At 43.6% G+C, this 22,046-nt stretch overlaps 1 protein-coding gene across 4 annotated transcripts in view; it reads right to left on the bottom strand.

Annotated features, from left to right (window-relative positions):
• Positions 1 to 22,046, bottom strand: part of MAP2K3 (mitogen-activated protein kinase kinase 3) — a 436,357-nt gene that overhangs the window by 207,840 nt on the left and 206,471 nt on the right. For 2 of the 4 annotated variants that reach the window (XM_086940864.1, XM_086940867.1), the window contains exons 2-3: positions 15,329 to 15,361; positions 2,259 to 2,322 (exon numbers count right to left, since the gene is read on the bottom strand). In XM_086940864.1, the coding sequence (XP_086796990.1) occupies positions 2,259 to 2,322; positions 15,329 to 15,361 (97 nt within the window). The remainder of the gene's footprint in view (positions 1 to 2,258; positions 2,323 to 15,328; positions 15,362 to 22,046) is intronic. The other 2 variants (XM_086940865.1, XM_086940868.1) reach the window with 1 other exon arrangement.

Genomic DNA, 22,046 nt, shown 5'->3' with positions numbered 1-22,046 from the left:
CTTTGTTTGATGACCTTTTTAGAAGTTCCTCAAGCCTTTTGAGGTCGGGCATGTATTATACATAATATGTTGGAGTGATTCTTCACCAGGATTGCACAGTCAATTTCCAACCACCACATTCCTAAGGGAACATATTCAGGTTAAAGCAAGCAAGTTGGAATACTTAACTCTAGGAATTTTCCTTGTGAAGTATACAGACCTGTGCGTTGTTTTTAGTATTTTAAACTGTGTCTGGGCATCAAATGTATCTGCGTCTCCCTGCACCCACAAGAGAACCTTTTTTAGTGACAAGGGCTATATACTGGAAGTGGTCAAACGATTGTCCAGAAAATGATCAAGGTTGAATGGGATCTCTTCTGATGTTGGTGGGAGGGCTTCTATATTTGTAGGAGGTATCTAAACTGACTCTTGAGGAAGGAGTCGGCAAGACCGTGAAAGGTAATGCTCTGCAACTTCACAACATTTTATTTTCAGGCACACCTGTAAGGTTTCATATCGCTGCAATGTCAAGGCCCCTTAAAAAAATCATCATCTAACTCCCAATTTGTCAGAAATAATGGAAAAGGCTACCTCATTTACCAATTCTCCTTGCAATCAGCCATTGCCTCAATGTTGCGCAGTCAAGGTACAGATCTGCACCAGACATTGAGTCTGCTCTAGCGTGCATACTGAAAGGCATTCCATGGATCACAGATGAAAGTCAAGTAACCCAAATGTGATAATTTTAACACTATCAACTGGGATACTGTGGTAAGGGTAATTGAAGAATTCAAGTCGGAGGCGAAATTGAATAACGTGGAAGCTTTAATCTTCAAATTGTAGGACCCACGACCACGAACGCGTCTGGATGCTTCTGAGAACATAGCTGAACTGCCGGAGCAGAGCTGATGTTCCTAGAACCATACAGGCGGTTCCAAAGAACACATATCAAATAAATATAGCATACCACAGATACTCTGCAGGAAACCCTGGAGATGGTTACAAAGGTCCCATTTAGCAGTACAATTTGAAGAATGAAATCAGGATCCTCCTTTGCCTTTCAGGTGCCCAGGGCTCTTACCGTCACCAGTCATCTTCAAAGTTAGTCGAAGACCACGTCTCAACATTGATACTGCAAGGCCACCCTACACTTAGCCAGAAATGTTAAACAACTTGACTTCGGCTTACAGCGTCCACCTACTTCAATAGAATGAACAGACTGGCAAAGCTATAAATACCAAGCTGGAGAGCATCGAGCTACCTTCTCCCCACTGTACCTCTGCTGAATATTCATCCATTCTTCACAAAACCATCCACACTCAGACCACAACTGCATGGCCAGATGCAGTGAATTGACATGCAATGAATTCAAATGGATCACATTTACCTAGTCAGTGGTTATTCTGACTATTTAGCTTGTATCAGGCTCTCCTTGACCTAGTAAGGTCAGCCCTGATTTGAACAATCTCTGGATAATGGCTACAACTTGCCAGAGCCAATATATACAACTAGATTTACAAGCGCAGTCCAACTCCACCAGACGATTATTAAATTAAATATTGTGAAGGATCAGGTGCAGGGTGTAGAAACTAAGGAGTTCCTCTATGGACCGAGGGTCCAATTTAATTTCCTCCTGTTTCTCTGTCTCTTAGCTGGTAATAGGAGCCTCTTGAGGGGCTAGTGCGCAATAAGGTGTCAACCCTGCGGTGTTACTGCAGGTCAAAGCATACAAAATGCCACTTCCACTAACCCTGAGTTTTGGTTAATCAATAACTCAGAGTTTCACCCTTGACACAGGTCTTTTCTGAGCCATGGGAAAGTCAGATATGGAACTTTGAAGAAATTCCAACTAGGATGATATCTGTACTAGTATAAATGATCACACAGAATTTCTGATAATCAATCACCAACCGCCCCGCCCCCCCAGTCCCCAATAACAATAATTCTCGCTTCATGGCCAAATGCGCAGTAAAAATGTTGTGTGCGGAGGACGTAGCACAACTTCGGTCAAGTTGGCAGCTGTAAAGATATGACCAAAATCGACAAAAACAGGAGCTTCGTTTCTCACACTAAGAAATCATAATATTGCATTTAATATCTCATTGTACTGTGATGAGTAGAGTCTAGGTCATCCAGCAATGCACGTCTTCACAAACACCCCAATGACGCCACGAATTAAAAGATTCATTATATGACCACATCTGTAGCAGCAACACCATCTCTCATGCAGCACTTGATTGAGCGATAAAGACACACATTTGTCACGCATTTCAACTCACGTTGTATGAGCCGCTTCTGGTTTTTGCTGCACCATCGTTATTTTCAAATCTTTTCTTCTTTTTCCTATGGATTAAAAATGATAATTGAAAATAGAACATCATGTATTGTGATATAAAGGGTCAATCCTCTTCCAATATTAATTTCTATTAAAAAAGGCATTCTTAAACCAAACAGTTAGCAAAGTCACTGAAAAACCTGCGCTTCATTCATTCTGATTTGTTTCCTACAAAAGACAATACTATTCCCAAAAAGTGTATTTGTCAAATGGGAAGAAACGATACTGTGATTGGTTCAGAACATGGCTATAGTATTTACCAAGAACTGACAGAGCCAATAAATGTTTTGGTTGTGACTTATTAAAAATCAACTTTTGTGGACTGAGCACAGAGCTCTGTGTAAAATTATGATTGTAAAAGAAAAATTATTGTTAAATAACAGAAATATTAAAAATAATGAGTGTGCCGCATGGAAAGATCTAAGCCATTGTAATCGAAGTGCTAAAAGTCACTGTACAAGGCCAACGAAGATGCAACGATTTTTAAAGCTAGTCATTATAAGCATCAATAACCAAGCAGTGGGTATGGTGAAGCAGAGGCAGGTAAAAGGTAATTTTGAGCATGCCTCGTTGAACTAAGTGTACTCCACGTTCATGCAGCTGTGCACACACAGTGAATGAACACACAATGCGTCACATCACACTACTTTTAGCCACACCACACACCTTACTATACAACCCCGCACCAAAACTTAAACCAGTAACTGGAAGAGACATAAATTAGACAGGGTCCTAAAATAAAAACATTAGAGTTTATTTATATTCTTGGTACGTCACATTCATTAAACATCACAAAGAACTGACTGGTTCCACTGCCCAGGTCGTCTCAAGGTCACCTAAGACCACTAGTAAGCAAAATAATATGTGAGGGTAATGACAGTCTCGAACAATCATGTAAGCATGGTGCCTTGCATCTGAAAATGGGTTTGCATAAACTCCTGAGAATATCATTCATCATTTGTTCTGCCTTATGTAGTGGGTGCCTGATCCGAGAGACACCATCATTAGGGGGCATTAAATTCCACACTGGTCATAAAGACCATTTGGACACGGCCCAAATTCATTACCAAAAAAACAACAACAAAGTAAATACTTTGAAACACCACATCCAGGGGCACACATCAGCCTGGAGGCGGATGAGTCCTAAAAGACAGATACTTTAAGACTTCGAGCCCTTGGATGAGGAGACACAATGGCTTGTGGGTTCCTCGAGACAAGAGTTCAAATAGCGGGTTGCCTTTTCCTTGCTGGCGGCTACTGAGATCTGGGTTGCTGGCAAAAAAGTTAAGAGCGTGGGAAAAAGCACTTTTTTATATAAAGATGGCAACGTATGGAAATTTCTTGCTGACAAGACCGTAATACTGTGAATTGGGATCTGCGCATACAAGTGTGAAGTGTGCAGAAGGATTTGTGATGAAGACCAAGGTTGGAGAATTTGGATGTATTCAAAACACGTGTGGCCTCTTGTCTTCCATGTCGAATACCCTTGCCTCTGCGGTCTCTGGTATCCCACACGGGAAGATGGCTGGCATGCTGGATTAAAGTGTGTCGAGGTATAACAACAATGGTCCTGTCGGGTTCGAAAAAAGCTTCTTAACACATTCTACTTAATAATTAATACTTCATTTCTTTTCAACGGGTCAATCCGAGCCACAAAGAAAAAAAGTCCAAAAATTAATTAAACGAATAAACAAATCCAAAAAATGTCGGGTATCTCAGGTTATTTTATATGAATTAATTGCATTCACAAATACCCTTTTTTTGCATTGAAAAAACAGTTCAAATACTTTGAAGGGCGCATCAGTTATGAGAACAGTGAAGTTCAAGTGCTCAGTGATATAACGTGCAGCGATAGAATCGTGACTTATATACATACAGGTGCGTTGGGTATTCCTTAAACGTACGTCTCTGCCAGGTCTCCTAGTGAAAGTGAGATGAGACCTGGCAGAGACGTACGTTTAAGGAATACCCGACGCCTCTCTCGCTTCCAACTCGATCAACTAAGAGTGAATCAACCAAATCATTTTGAATTTGAAGCTTGCTGTACCAACATTGCAACAGCAGAATCACAATCTTGAGGAAATCATACCCTTGGCCTCCTTACGAGACGAGGGAATTGGTCTACACACCGAGAGGACCCACTAGGGCCACCCAGAAGTGGCCCACCAGACCCCACTTCCCTGTCCCACAGTTCTGATGAAGACCCGCCGTGACCCACAAATAGGGCCATAACTGGGTTGAAACGTTGACGAAAAATATTTGAATCAGCCATAGAGACTCTGTGGAGCAGCCAACTGATGTGGCCCACAGTACATACTAATGAATGAAGATGTGTCTGACCAAAACCTCCCCTCCCTTCCACACTGTATATAAGTCGCGATTCTATCGCTGCACGTTATATCACTGAGCACTTGAACTTCAGTGTTCTCATAACTGATGCGCCGTTCAAAGTATTTGAACTGTTTTTTCAATGCAAAAAAAAAGGGTATTTGTGAATGCAATTAATTCATATAAAATAACCTGAGATACCCGACATGGTTTGGATTTGTTTATTCGTTTAATTAATTTTTTGGCTTTTTGGCTTTGTGGCTAGGATTGACCCGTTGAAAAGAAATGAAGTATTAACTATTAAGGAGAATGTGTTAAGAAGCTTATTTCGAACCTAACAGGACCATTGTTGTTATACCTTAACATTGCCCAAGTTCTGAGGGATACTGGGTTACCCTATTGTGACTGATTGGATTGAAGTGTGTCAGCAGGACAGTGTGTCCCCGGTCACCATATTCCATTAACCTAACAAAGAACCACAGGGGATGCCTCCATCGAGACATCAATGACACAAAAGAAGAAAGGAAAAAAAAGGCAACTGCACAAGCGTGGCTGTAATGCATATTTGGGTCTTCATTACAAACAAAGCCCACGTTAAAGGGCCAGTATGAGACATCTCTCCAACTAGACAGATATCAATATATTTAAATTAACATGGTGCCGGTCACCAAGCTAGAAAAGACTAAGGAATATATACTTCACTCAAAAAGGGAGTGGACCCTCATCAGCACAACCAATCTGGACCTTCGGGCTCTCAGAAATTCTGGATCTGGTTTATTACTGGAGCTCACGGGCATACAGTTCAGCTCTCTGCGAGATCTAGCAGTGCTCTCACCTCCGACAGTGAACAAACCAATCCCAAAAATGAGGCAATCCATGTGCGACAACTGCCACAATGTACCGGTATAATACAAGCCAGTGCTGGTCTTCAAGCTGTGGTTCATTACTAGAGAAGAGGCAGGCCTAAATGCAAGCCCTGTAGCTGTACTAAGAGTGTGTGTGTCCACCTAAGCCATTCTTATGTACCTGGGTTGGCTCCCCTGTAGCTGTGACCCACAATTTACCGTTCATTTGCTGCCTTCTTAGGGAAACTCCTCCATCTGCAGCCGCGGGTGAGCAAGGCTGGTCAGTGGAATGTCCAGTCAACAAATAACTTAAACATTCCCCTTGGAGACAGTTGTCCCTTCTCTGAAAGCATTCACTCAATCATTCACGCCGTGCTCTGTAAACCCACATTACAGATCCTTCCTATAACATAGCCGTGAAGATGACCTACCCTCTGTGGATACTTTACTGTGAAGCCTGAGGTGTACTCTCCATTCACACTTGCACCTCTAGTGAAGAGATCCCTTAAGAGGTATTGACTTTGAATGGAACTCAATTTAATCAGCCTATTATCTAGCTGGCAATTCACAGTTTACAGCCCGAAAGGAGAAGTTCTGCATAGCCATTTCTTCTTTCAGTAGTTCTTTTTAGCGTGGAAAAACGGGTTTAATTCTCATACACCACTTGATTAGGATGACATTTGCTCATTATCTGATCACATAAAATTAGACTTAAGCAATGGGATGTCCATTGTGGGGGTTTGTCCTCCCTCTTTCCAATCCGTTCACTTTTATACTTCTGCCCTTCATCCCTTCAACAAGCAAATCTGTATTTAAAACTCACGATAAATTCACTGCATTAACATACGCAGGGGCGGCTCTAGGCTCATGGCGGCCCTGGGCAGGGAGCGTAGGTAGGGGGCCCTGGAAGAGGGGGTCCAGGCGGGGTGGAGCACGGAGGCCAGTGAAGAGTGGGGGGTCAGGGTGTTTGGAAGTGGAACAGAGCCGGAGGCCACCAAATCCCTGCCAGGGGCCGCCACGCAAATATGTATCCATCCTTAGAGGATTATTATATTAAGGATATATATTGGCGTGGTGGCCCCTGGGGTTTGGTGGCCCTGTGCAGGTGCACAACTTGCACATGCCTAAGGCCGCCCCTGACATACGCTATGTTTTCCATGTAATCAGACTTCTTTCCTAATATTCAGGAAGAAGTACTGTCATCCTTAAAATGGATTTAAAATTGCAGGAAACCACGAGCTGTTCTCATCGGTGAGGAGGAAAGACACTAGGATACAGCTTATCATAGCTTGATTGTGTATAGGGTGAGTGCTGCTTTACTCTCATATATCGTTTTCCAGAACTTGGTGCACAAGTGAACTCCAACTGTGTACGTAAGAAAATTGAATTTGGGTGAGATTTTACTTGAAGGTAAATATATATGCACAATTTCTTGGTGGAGATGCAAACAGATGCTGCCCCGTTCAGTGCCAATTTTAAGAGTTCAGTATCAGTAACCCCAGTCATACCCGAGGAGGAATTTTGGGGAAATTAACAACGATTCCCTTACCCCCTTTCTATCTACTCTTAAATCCCGGCCTATTGGGGATGCTATTACTGCAGCTCTTGACCTGACTAACATCATAGCGGAGGCTGTCGATTCGCTCGTGCCAGTCCGGCAACGCTACTCTGCCAGGAAACGGCCCTCGGCCCCTTGGTTCTCGGAACCCCTTAGGATTCTTAGACAAGGATGCAGGAGGAAGGAAAGGCTCTGGAGGGCGCATTCGGACCCCTTAGAGAAGAATAAACAGAAAATCCTTCTCAAAGACTATAAAGCCTCGGTTCTGACAGAAAAACAGGCGTATTTCTCCAAATTAACGTCCTCTCTTAAGTCACCGAGGGATTTGTTTAAGATAGTTGATAACCTCTCTCTTATTCAGACTCCTGATCCGATAATAGCCTCCCAGGTTCTGTGTGATGAGATCTCCACGTTTTTTCACGATAAGATCTTGAATATTTATACAGACCTGGAGGCCCTTAATTCCATCTCCCCCCGTCCACTCCATCTGTCCTTATACCGGAAATCCAACCGCCTGCCCTTTCCCATTCCCTCTCTCAGTTTCCCCCTATCACTCTTGAACATCTTAGTATGCTGCTGGACAAGCTGAAGTCTGGGTCTCCGCTTGACCCTTGTCCTTTAAGGGTTCTTAAAGATTGTAGACAGACCATTCTGCCCCCTTTGAGGGATATAATGAATCTGGCCATTTCAGAGGGGGAGTATCCCCTGTCCTGGAAACTGGCCATTGTTAAGCCCTTACTTAAAAAATCCACTCTAGATCCTGGGATATTAAAGAACTTTTGTCTTATTTCCCTTCTCCCTGACCGTGCTAAACTCCTGGAGACTTATCTGAACTCTCATCTGAGTGCTTTCCTTGACAATACCAATGCTCTGGATCCCTCACAACATGGCTTTCGTAGGATTCACAGCACTGAGTCGGCGCTCACAGTGGTTGTCGATGGCATCCGGTCTAAGGTCAACACCGGCCAGACCACCATGCTGGTGTTATTAGACCTTACGGCGGCCTTCGACACCCTGTCCCCTACCATTCTGGCTAACCGAATCAGTGAGCTGGGAGTCAAGGGTCCTGCACTCAGTCTTCTGTCATCCTTCCTTCTCCAACGGAAACAGAGGGTTCAGTTGGGCGAATTTAGGTCACCCATCAAGCCTGTGAAGTGTGGGGTGCCTCGGGGCTCTTCGTTGTGCCCGACGCTTTTTAACGTCTACGTTGGCCCACTCGCCAGGCTCATAAGATTGTTTGGGTTGGAAGCTCTTTCCTACGCCGACGACACGCAGATCATGGTCTCTATCTCTCAATCTGTGGCCATAACTGCCCATAATTTAAAAAACTGTATGTAGGCGGTCGCCGGATGGATGGTCAAGAACTTCCTTAAGCTGAATGGGGAGAAGACGGAGGTCCTCATTTTTGGGGGCAAGAGTGAGATTTGGTCTATGGACTGGTGGCCTTCTATTCTTGGTACCTGCCCATGCCGTCCCTCTGTGCTCACAATCTTGGGGTCATCATGGACACCACTCTTTCGCTTGACAAGCAGGTCAGCAGGACTGTGTCCACCTGTTGCAATGCTCTGAGGATTCTCAGGAAAATTATTAATTACCTCTCCCCTGATGCACGCAAACAGGTTGTAGTTGCGCTTATTGCATCTAGGCTAGACTATTGTAATGCACTTTATTTGGGCATTAGCAATGGTCTGGTCCAGCGCCTTCAGACTGTTCAGAATGCGGCTGCCCGGTTTGTTGTAGGGGCTCCTAAACGCTCCTCTGGCACGGCTATTAGAATAAACCTGCATTGGCTCCCCATGCAGGCGAGGATTAATTTTAAGGCTCTCTGCCTTACTCATCGTGCCCTTAATGAGTCTGGGCCTGAAGCCATTCGTGCTCTTGTGGCCTATTACACCCCCGGTAGAGCACTTCGCTCTTTCAGAAAAAAACTGCTGGCTGTTCGCCGAATATCTAAAGCTAGATGGGGAGGAGGGCCTTTCGTTTCCTTGCTCCCAGACTCTGGAATACGCTGCCCAGTGAGCTTAAGGGGATCTCTTCCCATATCTTGTTTCGCAAAGCTCTCAAGACCTGGCTATTTCAAAAAGCATATCTGTAACTTTTTCCTTGGTGACTCTTGAGTTCTTGAGCTCTCTTTTTACCATCCTTTAGCGCCTTGATGCCTACGGGTTAAGTTGCGCTTTATAAGTCCCTATTAATAATAATAATAATAACACCCTTTTCCGTTTGCAACCCCTCCAGGAACACCCTACCCTGGATGACTCTACTTGAGTAAACACATATCTCTTCCCACTGTGCTCCACCCTCAGCTAAATCGGAAAACCCACTGATTCTGAAAGCCCTTCTACAACAATTTGCCTCCCTGATGGCCAAAAAATTATCTTTTCCTCACCAGGCTTCATGCCCTTATATTGGGATACACTAGCAGCCTATTGTAATCCACAGGCACTCTTCTCAGTTGTACTGCTGCTCTCAAGATCTGATCGGTATGGTCCTGTGATTGCACCACTACCATCACTGTGCACCACTCCCCAACATGGATTTATTTCATTGCCACATCAAAGGAAGTCTGTAAAGTTTATTAAACCCCCGAGACACTATTATCTAGGCTCGGTAGCAGATCTCTGAGCACTTTCTCCATCCAGTTCAGCAGGGACTAAGGTGGGACCTTAGCAAGAACCGCGAGCACCGTCACATGAGCCTTTCTCCTCCGATCCTACAATTTAGTCCCTCTCTTCCGACTCTTTCATTTTTCCAATCTGGTCATCTTCACACGGGGACCAAAGAAATGTATCTCCGGACTTCTTTTGGGTGGATAAACTGAGAGCTGAGGCAGAGGTTACAACCTCCAATGTTGAATTTGTTGGGGCCCACGGATCAAGGGTAGACATCCTCAATGGCTTAACCCCTATTCCTTAACTGTATCGCACCATTACCCAGGAGAATATGGTTCCACCACAACTCAGTCCTTCTTGTGAACTCCATCCATCCAAGCATCACTGTTTTCTCCGCCACCTCCACCGGATTTACGGTTATTGTCTGTTCTCCCTGCCAGCCTCAGCTCTCTCACAATGCAGGGATCAGAAGAAATGCAGGACAATGGCATGACAACTGAACAGGTACCCACATATTAAACGGGAGTCTCCGTTCTTGGGTCTTCTCTTAGTATTCTTAAATGAGAAGTATTCTTAGCTCGTTGATAGATATACACCTGCTTTTGAAAGTAGTTAACAAGAAAAGTGAGTGGTTATCAGTGGCTCTTTATGTAACTACAAAACACACACAAAATGCACAGAAGGAGAAAGCAACCTGTCCAATGGACTAGAATCTAAAAGTGAGCTACAACAGTGGATTGGTAATAGCACAAGTAGACAGCTAAGTGTACTGGGGTTATAATACAGGTAATCCTTATTACTGTTGGGTCTGGCTCACTCCTCTTCCCATTGTGTGAAGAATAATACTATTAACTAGACAGTGGTAGGTGAAGGTAAAACAAAAATAGTAGAAAAACAGTTGCCAAACTCACGGTCATTCTTGGAGAAATGATTACAGATAATGTGTACTAAAATGTCAACTTTGCACCCTCCCACTATTTCTTATCTAGAAAATGCTTTTTAGGTCTCGCCTGGTGTTGGAGCGCATACGCTTTTCGCCTGCGAGAGCTATAGTTAACAATATATTTCGGCAGGGGGATTCAAGCCCCGCCCCTGTTTTCGATAGGTGCGTGTCAGACTTTATGCTACTCGCTGCGTCGCCATTAGGTTTCTACAGTTTTGGTTGCCGCCCTGTGGACTTTTAGGCAGGCCCATCAGGACAAGCACACACCATCTTTGTTTTTGATAACATTTTAAGGGTGTGCGCAGACACTGCTGACAGCCAACCGTGCAAGCCGTTCCAAGCATCTGTTCACTATTCTGTGTTATCTTGAAGGCTTGCGAGGGAGGCAGCGTGGAGACGCTCCCCTCCTTCTTGCAAAAGGGCACCCCCACTCTCCCAAAGAGCAGGAAGGGGGAAAGGGAAGCCTGTGCAGTGGTTGCATAGAATAATACGATTTCACTCGTACACACTTTTGCGTGGCATAAAATTAAGGCTCTGGTGCGGAGTGCCATTTTTAATGGCAGGGTCAATTTAAAAAAAAAAACTTCCTGTAGGGTGGCAACAACCCTCCGAACGCAGTTGGTCCGAGTTACACCCTTAACTAAAAATGTAGTAGAAAAAAGATTAAAATGCTTCTTTATGGGCCAGGAGATTTAGAGCTTAACTACACTGTGTGATCCTGGGCTTATCGCTTACTCGCCTACTACCTCGGTTCGGTCCTCTGCCAAAATTGGGAATGTAAAAGATGAGACAATTAGAATGTTTGTGCCTTTATATGTGCCTGTGTGTACACTCGTTACACGTGTGTGCAAAATCTACCCCATGTGTTTCCCCCTCCTCTCTAAAAACACTTCTACAGACACCACTGGCATCCGGCGACCGTGGGACTGGTGAGCACTGCACTATATGGAAGCAGTGTAACATATCACTTTCACACTTCTAACAAGTGCACCAAATGCTGTGCACTGCCCGCTTGTGAATATAAGTGCGCCTCCCACACCCCTAGCACACAGTAGGTCAGGGTCATGCCTCAGGGCGCATTTTTACCCATATATAATTAAGATATGTAATAGTGCTAGTTTATATAGAGCAAAGTTAACCGAAAGGTATAGGAGCGCTTTTACATGAGCACTAATTACATGTTACACAAAAAGGCACTTTCATTTTTAATTGGCACAGGAAGGGTAAATAACTGAACCAACGCGGAGGGTCGCCTCAAACCCTGTTCCCCAGCTCCAAAGCCGGATACAGCTGCCGTAAGGCTACGATAGCCTTGCCTGTTCTGTTGCAGCATTTACAGTTCAAGAGTTGCTGGGCAGGACTACTTCGGATGTTAATTCCTGTCCAGTCTTTAGTTCAAATGTTGTCCTAAGTGGCGGTGAGGGACAGGAAGGATGCACACTACTGTCAGGCAGGTGGCGCGGCGGCACCTACAGCCATAAACAGCCAAGATTGTCATAAATTAATTAATGCCGGGCCTGGGCCCTAGGGTTAAGGTTAAAAGCCTCAGCCACACAGACACACAGTTTTGGGTTGGAATGGGGAGAGCACAGCACAAGATAAGGAGGCTTCTCACACACACGTACAAAGTGGACTGTAGAAGTGCAAGCTTTCATCACCTGCCAGAGGTAAACTTTGTTTCAGCAAGCACATGAGCTGTAACAGTGCAAGCTTCCATAAAAGATGAGACAATTTAAATGTTTGTGACTTTATATGTGCCTCTCTGTACACTTGTTACACGCATGTGCACAATCTACCCCATGTGTGACCCCCTCCTCTGTAAAAACTCTTCTACGGACACCACTGGCACCCGGCGACCTTGGGACCGGTGAGCGCTGCACTATACAGACACAGTGTAACATATCACTTTCACACATCTAACAAGGGCACCAAGGCTGCTTTGAAGAGGTGATAAAGAGCCCCTAGGGTTACCCAGCTGTGCCTGGAGGGAAGAGCTCTGCTACAATGGAATGCCAGATCAGGGGGTGGAGTCGTAAGCCATACTCCTCAAAGGAGGAAGGGAGGCCTGGTGTCAGTTACAATATGTTATGTTTTTATACATAATTGAGGCTCTGGTGTTAACCATGTAAATTACGTTCTTTGGCAGGAGTACCTGTAAGTGCTTATTGCAAATTTCAGATCTAAGCGCTATACCCAACACGATAGCAGCGAAGCGCAGTGGCAGGCGTGTTGATTTGCAACTTATACAGTTTAACCCATATGCATTTCCCCCTGCCCTAGAAAATTACTTTTGGGCCATAAGCCTTTTAAGCCAGGGATACTGCAAAGCGTGCAACACGTTAGGTTTCAAAACAAAATTCACACTATGATATAAGCCACACAAATAAGAAATAACATGTCACCCTACCCCTGCTAACATACAATTATATTATGTTACAAACCTTTTATTTTGGGTCAAACTTTACTCTGATTAACTCCCAATATAATTTTGCTGGACTGCCTGTCCCTACACGCTACATGTACAAATATGTTTTATATATATGTTGCTTCCAACAAGTACTTTTTTGCTCTTATACACACACCCTATACAGGGGGAACCCGGTGCAGAAGCAGCTGCTCTGTAAGTCTGGTAAATGCACGGAAGAGGAGATGCAGGTGTGGTCTGTGTCCAAACACGCTGGTGCATGGGATGACTTACCCCACGTCTGTTCCAGTGTGTGAACGCGGAGGGCTTGTGCCGGGGAAGGCACTGTGCCTAGATTGTCTTTACCACAGCATGTGGTCATGTAAGTATTGTCATAATTTAGCAATTAATAGGCAGTTTCACTTTAACATAATTTGTCAATAAAACACAGACCCCTCTCAAATACGTGAAACAATCAGAGGCATGTAATCCAGTTTGCTTTATCAGTGATATAGATGAGATGTCCTGTTGCTTTTTTTGGGTGTTTTTTTCAGTAATGCATCTCCAGACTAATGGTGCAGAATTGATCATATATACTGTATACTTTTTAGAAAACAAAAACAATATAAAAAACAAACAATCTTATTTACAATGCTAACAGCTTTAAACAATGTCACTGCGAGACCTATTGCATTGTAAATGCTTGTTAAAAAGCTGTAGCTGGCATCTTGGTGCATCTGAAATGACCATCAATGCGTTCAATGCGTTCAAAATTTCATAGTTCCACACAAGACAAAATCAGGCGTAAACAGATCACAGGCACTTTACTTGCCTGGAGAATTTATCCTATGGTTTTCGAAAACACAAGGGACCATCTAAAAATCGTACTTATGCCGAGATAAAACATTTGATGTAGACTTCACAATCTGCCTTTCTTCTTTACTTCTGCAAGATTGACTGTTGTGGGATAGGCTGACTCCCAAATACCAATGGTTAGCAAACACAAGGATTGAGGTCTTCTACTTGGGTAGCATGAGAACCTAGCCACAACTCAGAGTAAGAGTGTGGACTCACTTTTCTAGAGGCCACAGGGTACTCCATAAATCCAGAAGTCTAGTGCCCATATTGAGGTGGAGGTAAAACGAAAGGAGGTAACCGACTCTCGGCCTGTATTGAGCGGACAGAGGGAGAGATTGATTTCAGTTCGTTAATATTTTTGTTGTTCGATTATGCAGACTAAGACTGTAGAAGAAGCTAATTTTGCCAGATGAGCATACAAGTTTAAGCCATGTTCTGTCTGCCTACAGTTCTAGCTATGAATGAGGTCCTAAATACTCTTTCTTTACGCAATTACCTACACATCGATTTTGCCATCAGAAAAAAATACAAAACAAAGCTTCCTTAGGTGCAAGCCACAGAAAAGAAACGGATGTTAGACACCAACTTCAGAAACAAAAAACAATGACGGTTGAAAATAACACGAACAGGCTGATAGCTCAGACACAACCTAGATGCACCCATGCTGCCAGAGGCAAAACAAGAAAGACAGTTAGCACAGACACTCACCCACAATAGACATAGGCAGTGGCTCCTCAACGACGACGAAATGAGCACCAGACACTGCTTGAAGAAACTAAAAGCACATATAGGTACGGGTTTTCAAGAACAAGCCAAGAGACACCTAGCAAGAATTTGACTACAGAAGCCCAAAAGGTATTGGATCGTAAAAAAAAAAAAAGAAAAAAAGAAACAGAACCCAAGAGACAGATAGTGCAGACACAGACTACAAAAATAAAAAGTTTCAGATTGTAAAATAAGAAAAAAACACTACAAGAGACAGCTAGCGCATAAAGTAACTCCAGGATCCCAGAAGAGACATAGGAACTGCCTATTTAAAACAACTCAAGAGACGCATAGGGCAGACAAGGACTACAGAAGGGCACAGGCATTGGCTGCTGGAACCAAAAAGACAGGCAGATAGCACAGATACTGATTGCAGAAGCCCTAAATGAATATCGCCACAGAATTTCGAAATTAATCCACGAGATGGACATCAAATCATGATGCAATAAAGTAGCCCAAAAGACAACCCGGCTTTTGTAAAATTTACGAAATGACAACCTCTGGGATAGACGTCAACTCCAGGCAGTCCAAGAGATGAAACATATAGCATGCACTAGAATCCTCCCATGCTGTAGGACCAACAGCCAGTGATATTACCTGCTCCTTAACTCCTAACAAAAACTATCTCCCCCAATTCAGGATGGCCACAAATTCCAATATTAGACAGCAGTTTGAAGCCTCTTTACTTGATTCTTTCTTACTTGGTTTACGTGACTCCATGGATCCACTGGGCTCTGCAGGCATGGAAGGGGAAGAATAAAAACATTTGACATGAGTAACTGTATTTAAACAAAATCATTTTACTTATACACTTGGGTCTTGTATTACTACCTAGGGATGTCACTGAAGGATACATGGGTTAAGGTCTAGAAATCTGTGCTACATGCAACATTTGAGCTACTGAGGACAAATACGTGCGGTCAGACAGGGTGCATGTCTGCTGCTTGCCAAGAGCTATACCACATCAAACATTAGGTGGCCTATCTCAAGCAAAAAGCACAATCCACTTGCGCTCGGGGACTTATTCATAGGAAATGCGCCATGGGAATTCAGGTGCCTCCATTCAGGGAGCTTTTACAATTTACAGACACATGCCAGTCTGTACCCCATGCCTGCAACACATGCACAAGTAGCCAGGGTGGTAAACTTTGCCACTGAGAAATGCATGCAATACCCATCAGGATGCATGCCCCATGACACTGATTTGCCACTTTGGAGCACATTTTTTTGTCCGTCAGTCCGATGCCAGTCCTTCATAGTTATTTGCTGAAGAGTTTCCAGCATGCTCTCCTTTTATGCCAAAGGAACCCAGGTTGGTTAAGCTGAATGGTACAATCCTAGCCTCTCCCACATTGGGCCTACTATATAACAGTGTATGTAATATTATGTTCTGTTACCAGGTGGTGTACCATATACGTATACAAAAAGTCTAAAAGTACAAGTAGCCATGGACTATCACCACCGAGCAAGCACATGGTGCCCTGTGGGTCTTGCTCTACAAACAAGTTCTCAATCATTGTACCCATGCAAGATTTAAGTCAAAGTTATACTTAAGCGCAACTTAAGTATTTTCAGTAACCAGACTTGTGTTTCTCGCTTTGGACCAGATATGAAATTATAATTCCAATATTTATATTTTCCTGGTGCTCACGCAAGAGTAAATGTTTCGATTATACTGGTTATTACCACTGGTGTTTGGAAGGTGTCTGAACTAATCCAGAGAAAAGCATACGTTCAAGATGTTATACAGAATTTGAAACAATCACTGACAATGCCAAAAGGTCAGGTTTATGAATGAAATTGCCTTTGCTGTCACTGATGGGTGAAGACACTGAATAAGTCATCTTATATGCACTCTGTCATTCATCTTTGTACTCATGCACGCATTTATCATTCACTGACTCATCCTTCCATTGACTCTCTGAAACAACCACAATAAAAACACACACACTCGACATTATATGCAAGATAAATAAAAATAATACAAGTAGATAAGAGAAAACAAACTGCCTTCTAACTAAGGAAGACAGATGTTTGCAATAACAAAACTAAACATAGCAGCGGGTGTTCATCTTGCAAGGGTATTGTAAATTGTCTATTACTGTTTAAAAGTTCAGGCTCGGAGGCCACATTTAGAACCAATGTGCTGGCCATCTTGGAGTAGTAAAACAATGATACATTATGGACATACAGCATTCCATAATTATTGTAGGAGTATGACTTGCTTCTTATAGTTACCCCCACTTTATGCTGATGTTTCACTGTTTTCGACTTAATCTGGCTGGGATCCTGCTATCCAGGACCACAGCCTAGCTGCTTTCACCTCCAAATTGATTGCATGTACTTTAGGTACATTCCAGATTGGATTCTGGGGTACCCTTATTAATCCCTAGTATATGGTATACTATGTACCCAGGGCATAGGTACCACAGGGGCCTCCCAGGGGCTGCAGCATGTATTGTGCCACCCCCAAGTGGCCATTAAAAATGACACAACAGGTCTGCTACTGCAGCCTGTGTAAGGTGGTTCATGCACCTCTTAATTAGATATAGGTTCACTATATCTACCTTATATCACTGCACATATAAACCTATCAGTCACCCCTATGGCAGGCCTTATCCATCCTGAAGACAGGGTGCTGGTTTTTATGTGAGAGGGTTCTCCTGTATGAGCAGAGCCCCTCTGCAGCCTTCGGAACTTCTATTCCGGGGTTGTTTGTGATGCAGCCAACCATTTACTCTTAAGTGCATTATAACCTAACTGCTAACTTTAAAACAGTGCAGGGAAACATGTCATGTTTGATATCAACCACCTTGGGATAATACCTCCACACCAGTAACTGGTGTGGGAGGTATGACTCCACCCTCCTAGAGGGAGAAATATGACAGCACTGGTACACCAGGTACCAGATTTCTCGACCCTGGCATCACACGATGGATGCTGCCAGCCACAGACACACGTCTGCCCTTCTGCTGCAGGACGAAATTCTGGCAGAGGAGAATGGACAATAGGTTTCCTATCACAGGGAGGTGTAAACACCTCCCAGGCAGGCTTTGGTGTTTTGGGGCTGGGTGGGTGCACTCCAAGAGGGCCTTGATGTCTGCACGGGGGCACATTTGGTGTCCCTGTGCATAGTCCAGCTCAAACCGGTTGCAGGGGCTATCCTTTGGCGCGAAACTGGACAAAGGATACGAGTGTAGCCACCCCTCTGCCGTGACCCCCCCCCCATAGGTGGGTCCCCAGAGTTTGCCCCACCGCTTCATTAAGTATAAAGAAGGAACCCCTGACTACAGGACTTTAGATTTTACCTGGACAAAACTCTACTACAGAAACCAAGTATCCTTTGATGATCTACACTTTGCTGGACAACTGAAGAATCTCCTTTGGAGTAAAGGAGTTACTCCCCTGCATGGCAGGCACCTCAACGCATCTGACCGGTTTGCATCTACGCAGCTCCTCATGCACTCCGAAGATTTTGCAACACAGGAGGTGGGTTCCTAAGCTTTCCCGAGTTCGACCAGTGCTCTCAGCAAACCTGCGACCCACAACCCTCGTGGGGACCGTGCAACCCGAAACGAGTGTTCCGTGGGCTGGTATTTTGTGATTCCTCTCGAGGCCCCTTCGCGATCCCTGGTCCGTCGACCTGTGGGTCCCTGAAAAGCAATCAATCAATCAGACATTTGTACAGCGCGCTACTCACCTGCGAGGGTTTCAAGGAGCTGGGGGGAGCAGCTACCGGTCGAACAGCCAGGTCTTGAGTAGTCTCCTGAAGGTCAGCAGGTTCTAGGTCAGACGCAGGTGTGCGGGGAGGGTGCTCCATGTCTTGGCAGCGAGGCGGGAGAAAGGAACTTTAACTTTCCGTGGGCTTTCCTAGTTGTGCCAGGTGTGCCCTGACTCTCCATAGCTTAGGCTGTCCCCAGAACCTTGCTGGTCCACACCGAAGCATCTTTTCTCTGACCGCGTGGGTTGCAGTTGCCAAGGCTTGTTGGTCTCCAATCCGGACACTAACCCCCCAGCACTCAACATCCTTCCTGGGACAGCTCGCCTGTGGACTTTGGTCGCCATCGACGTCTCCTGGTCCCCGTGGCTGCAGAGTCAAGCAGCCTGAAGCACCCGACATCGTGGGCGATTCATCTACCAAGCTCCTGGTCACTGGCAAGTGAGCCAGAGTCTGTCTCCTCTGCTTTCCAGTTCTTCTCAGCTCTGATCCAGGCTTGGATCACACCAGACACTTCTCCTCTTCACGGCAGCAGCACTTTGCAGCATCACACCATTGAAAACAACGAAGATTCCCGACACCATTTGACACCTATGCACCCGGCTTCCCTGGGTTAGGTAACACGAGTGCTCCGGTGCTCACATAGGTGCTGCCCTTAGAACCTTCTAAATATGAAAGGGTTCTTTAAAATTCCAACAGCGACTTTTCCATAGGACTGTACGGAGCTCGCGGCTGTGTTCTCCCACTGCATGGGTCCCCTGTATCACAGCCTTGGGTGGTTCCTTGGGATCCCAGCGATTCCACGTGCTACGTGTCTAGTCAAGTCGAGGTTGTTATACCACTTTCTTAATATATGGTTTTGTCTCTCCAGAGGCCCACTTTGTATTGTGCTATTTACTGTCGTTTTACTGCTTTAATAATGTGTACCTTGCTCTCTAATCTCATAAAGAGGTTAGTAGAGTGCTTAGTAATAAATACATATATTCTATATATACCTTGTGTAGTTCTCCTTTAATTTGGTCATTCAGGAGGTTATAATCTGGTAAACCAAGCTGCTTTATATTCTTTGAGACTTAGCCTGAAGGCTGCTCTCCATAGCTACCACTAGGATAGCTTTCAATAAAGGTTGTCTTTAACCTAATCATCAATAAGGGTTGTTTGGACTGGTACAAGGTGCCCACTTTAATTAGTGGTCAGCATGTACCAGGCCTTCTCACAATGAACTCCTGGTTTAGGGAAGTGCTATGTTGAATGCACCACACTGCAAATAAAATGAGCGGGAAACAAGTAATCTATTAGCACTGTCGGGAGAGCTGTTGTGTCCTCATTAAAAAAGAAGGAAAAATGAAAGGGAAACTATAAAAGAAAAAAATTCAAAACTAAAGGACTGGCCAACCAGTCCTGATAATGAAGCACACTCCTTTTCAGGTAGACATATACACATAATCAGCTAATGCCATCATTCGCAGGGTAAAAGAGCCAATGACGGATGCAGGCTGAGTCGTTTCCCCAGACTATCTAACTGGATACATATTTACATACATGGCAGTCTTATTAAATGATTTTTTTATTCCAAGATCCTCGCATACATCTAATAAGACATTATAGAAAGAATTATTACTGTTCAAATCTTCTCCCCCTAGGGTTTGTCTGAGGCAATAACAAACGCCAAAATCATTATCTACTAAGGTAATTTGACATTTTGGATTACAAATACCTATCTATAAACTCTAATACAGAGAAATATCAATCCACCCTTCAATATCGGTTAATATGAACATATGTTTTTCAACAATCAATATGTCAAGCACAATGAGTTTTTTCATAAATGCTCATAATAAACAGATCAGGCTATGGCAACAGAAACAGTATTTCCTTGAGAATCAATCAAGCCTGTAGCTGATATTAATGAATTTTCACCACAACTGTGGCCACCTGTACTGGGTTTAAGCTTTTTGACAAGGCAACCATCAGCCGTACAGTCATAAAATGATATACTCTACAAAATTACAGTGGGCTAAGCAAAATACTCTCTCCTAAGAGGGCTTAACACAGATTCTGACAGTACAAATGCTCTATGCATACTGATTACCAAAGGGGGTAAACAGAACAAAAATGATTGCCTGCCATGGCAAATGTGTGAGATTCCATGTAAAAAATAAAACTACCTATAGCCTTTAATTCAGAGTAATAACAATCCACTCTTCAAGAGCCTATTGACTTTAACATATACTTTTCACAAAATGTCAGACCGACTGCCTTTATTGGAACGTTTCATAATAAACAATTAGGCATACAGCCTTGATCATTAGCTTGTCATCATAACCAACGTAAGCCTATTGTACTAAGTGTAAGCTTTCCAGAGGCTGTCATCCAGCATACAGTAATAGAAGTACAAATTTATACAAAATGACAGTTAGCAAAGCAAAACATTATTCCTCCTAAGAAAGTTTAAATCAGATTATAGTACTGCATATCTTCAGTCCCCATAATGTGTTCAGGTAGATCACTAGCACCAAACACCTCTTCCCTACTCCAGGAACCTTTGAAATTCAATGTAATAAAGTACTTGCCTACAGGCTTTAGCACAGAGTTATAACAATCCATCATTATAAGTCTATTGTCTTTACCGCATGCTTTTCACAAAATGTAGATCAGGCCTACCGACTTTGTCATAATAGTTAATAAGAAAGAAATTAAAGCCTATGAAATCTAGCATGCTAATCCCAATAAACTGCAGAAGCATTACCTTTCAATAATGGCTTTACACTTTACTCAATACTTATTCAAATACACATAAAAACCATTGTGCATACAATTATAAAATGGCAAATATGTAAGAAAATAAAGCTTGCCAAACAATACACAGCCCCTCTCAACGGGGCCAAGCAAGAGTCAGCTCATTGGTGCCCCTTACAGTTTGTCAGTGGGTGACCAAAATTAAAACCCTTGCTTACTTCTGCAGTTTGCGAGATGCCACGCAACACAATACCCAGTTGTAGTGTTTATTATAGAGAAATAACAATGCACACCTAACTGCCTATAAACGTTAACATATGTTTTTCACAATGTCTTTATCATAACATTTCATATTAAACAAATCAAGCGGATAGCCTTGATCATGGACTTTGCACCATGACAACTCAGTCGTGGTGCATCGAGTATAAACTTTGACACAAGCCAAAAAGTGCCATGCATGCAATCTAGGTGGCGCCGAAGCCCCTCCTAGTAGAACTCTGAAATCTCTTTTGTGTTGGTCACATGAAAGCTTTTTTGTTGAACACATATGGTCAAGTGACAGTTGCGCTGTCAAGCCAGATCTAAACAGCCATGTAAGTTAATGACTGCCATCCTCCCGTCTGTGCTGCTGCCAGAGAAAGACACCATATATTATCTAGTTAACTAAGACACTTGAATAGCATTTTAATATCATGTGTGTGTGCCCCTGAACATTCACGCTCCGGCATAATCAAAGCTGTATGGAGGGAAGGCACTTTTTTGTGGAAGAACATTTCTACCCAATTAAAATATGTACTGCTGGCTCCCAACATATGGACATATGGTAGGCAAGGGCAAGTTAAATTTAGAGGATATGAGATCTATATCACGGTTATAGCATGGTCACAATAAAGTGGTGACTAGTCTGCATGAAGGATGAGCACCTCACCTTCACTGGCAATCTAGTCACTGCCAGTTGGCAA

This window comes from Lissotriton vulgaris, chromosome 10 (genome assembly GCF_964263255.1).
Source record: "Lissotriton vulgaris chromosome 10, aLisVul1.2, whole genome shotgun sequence".
NCBI lineage: Eukaryota > Metazoa > Chordata > Amphibia > Caudata > Salamandridae > Lissotriton > Lissotriton vulgaris.
This window is presented reverse-complemented; position numbering and strand designations above follow the sequence as displayed.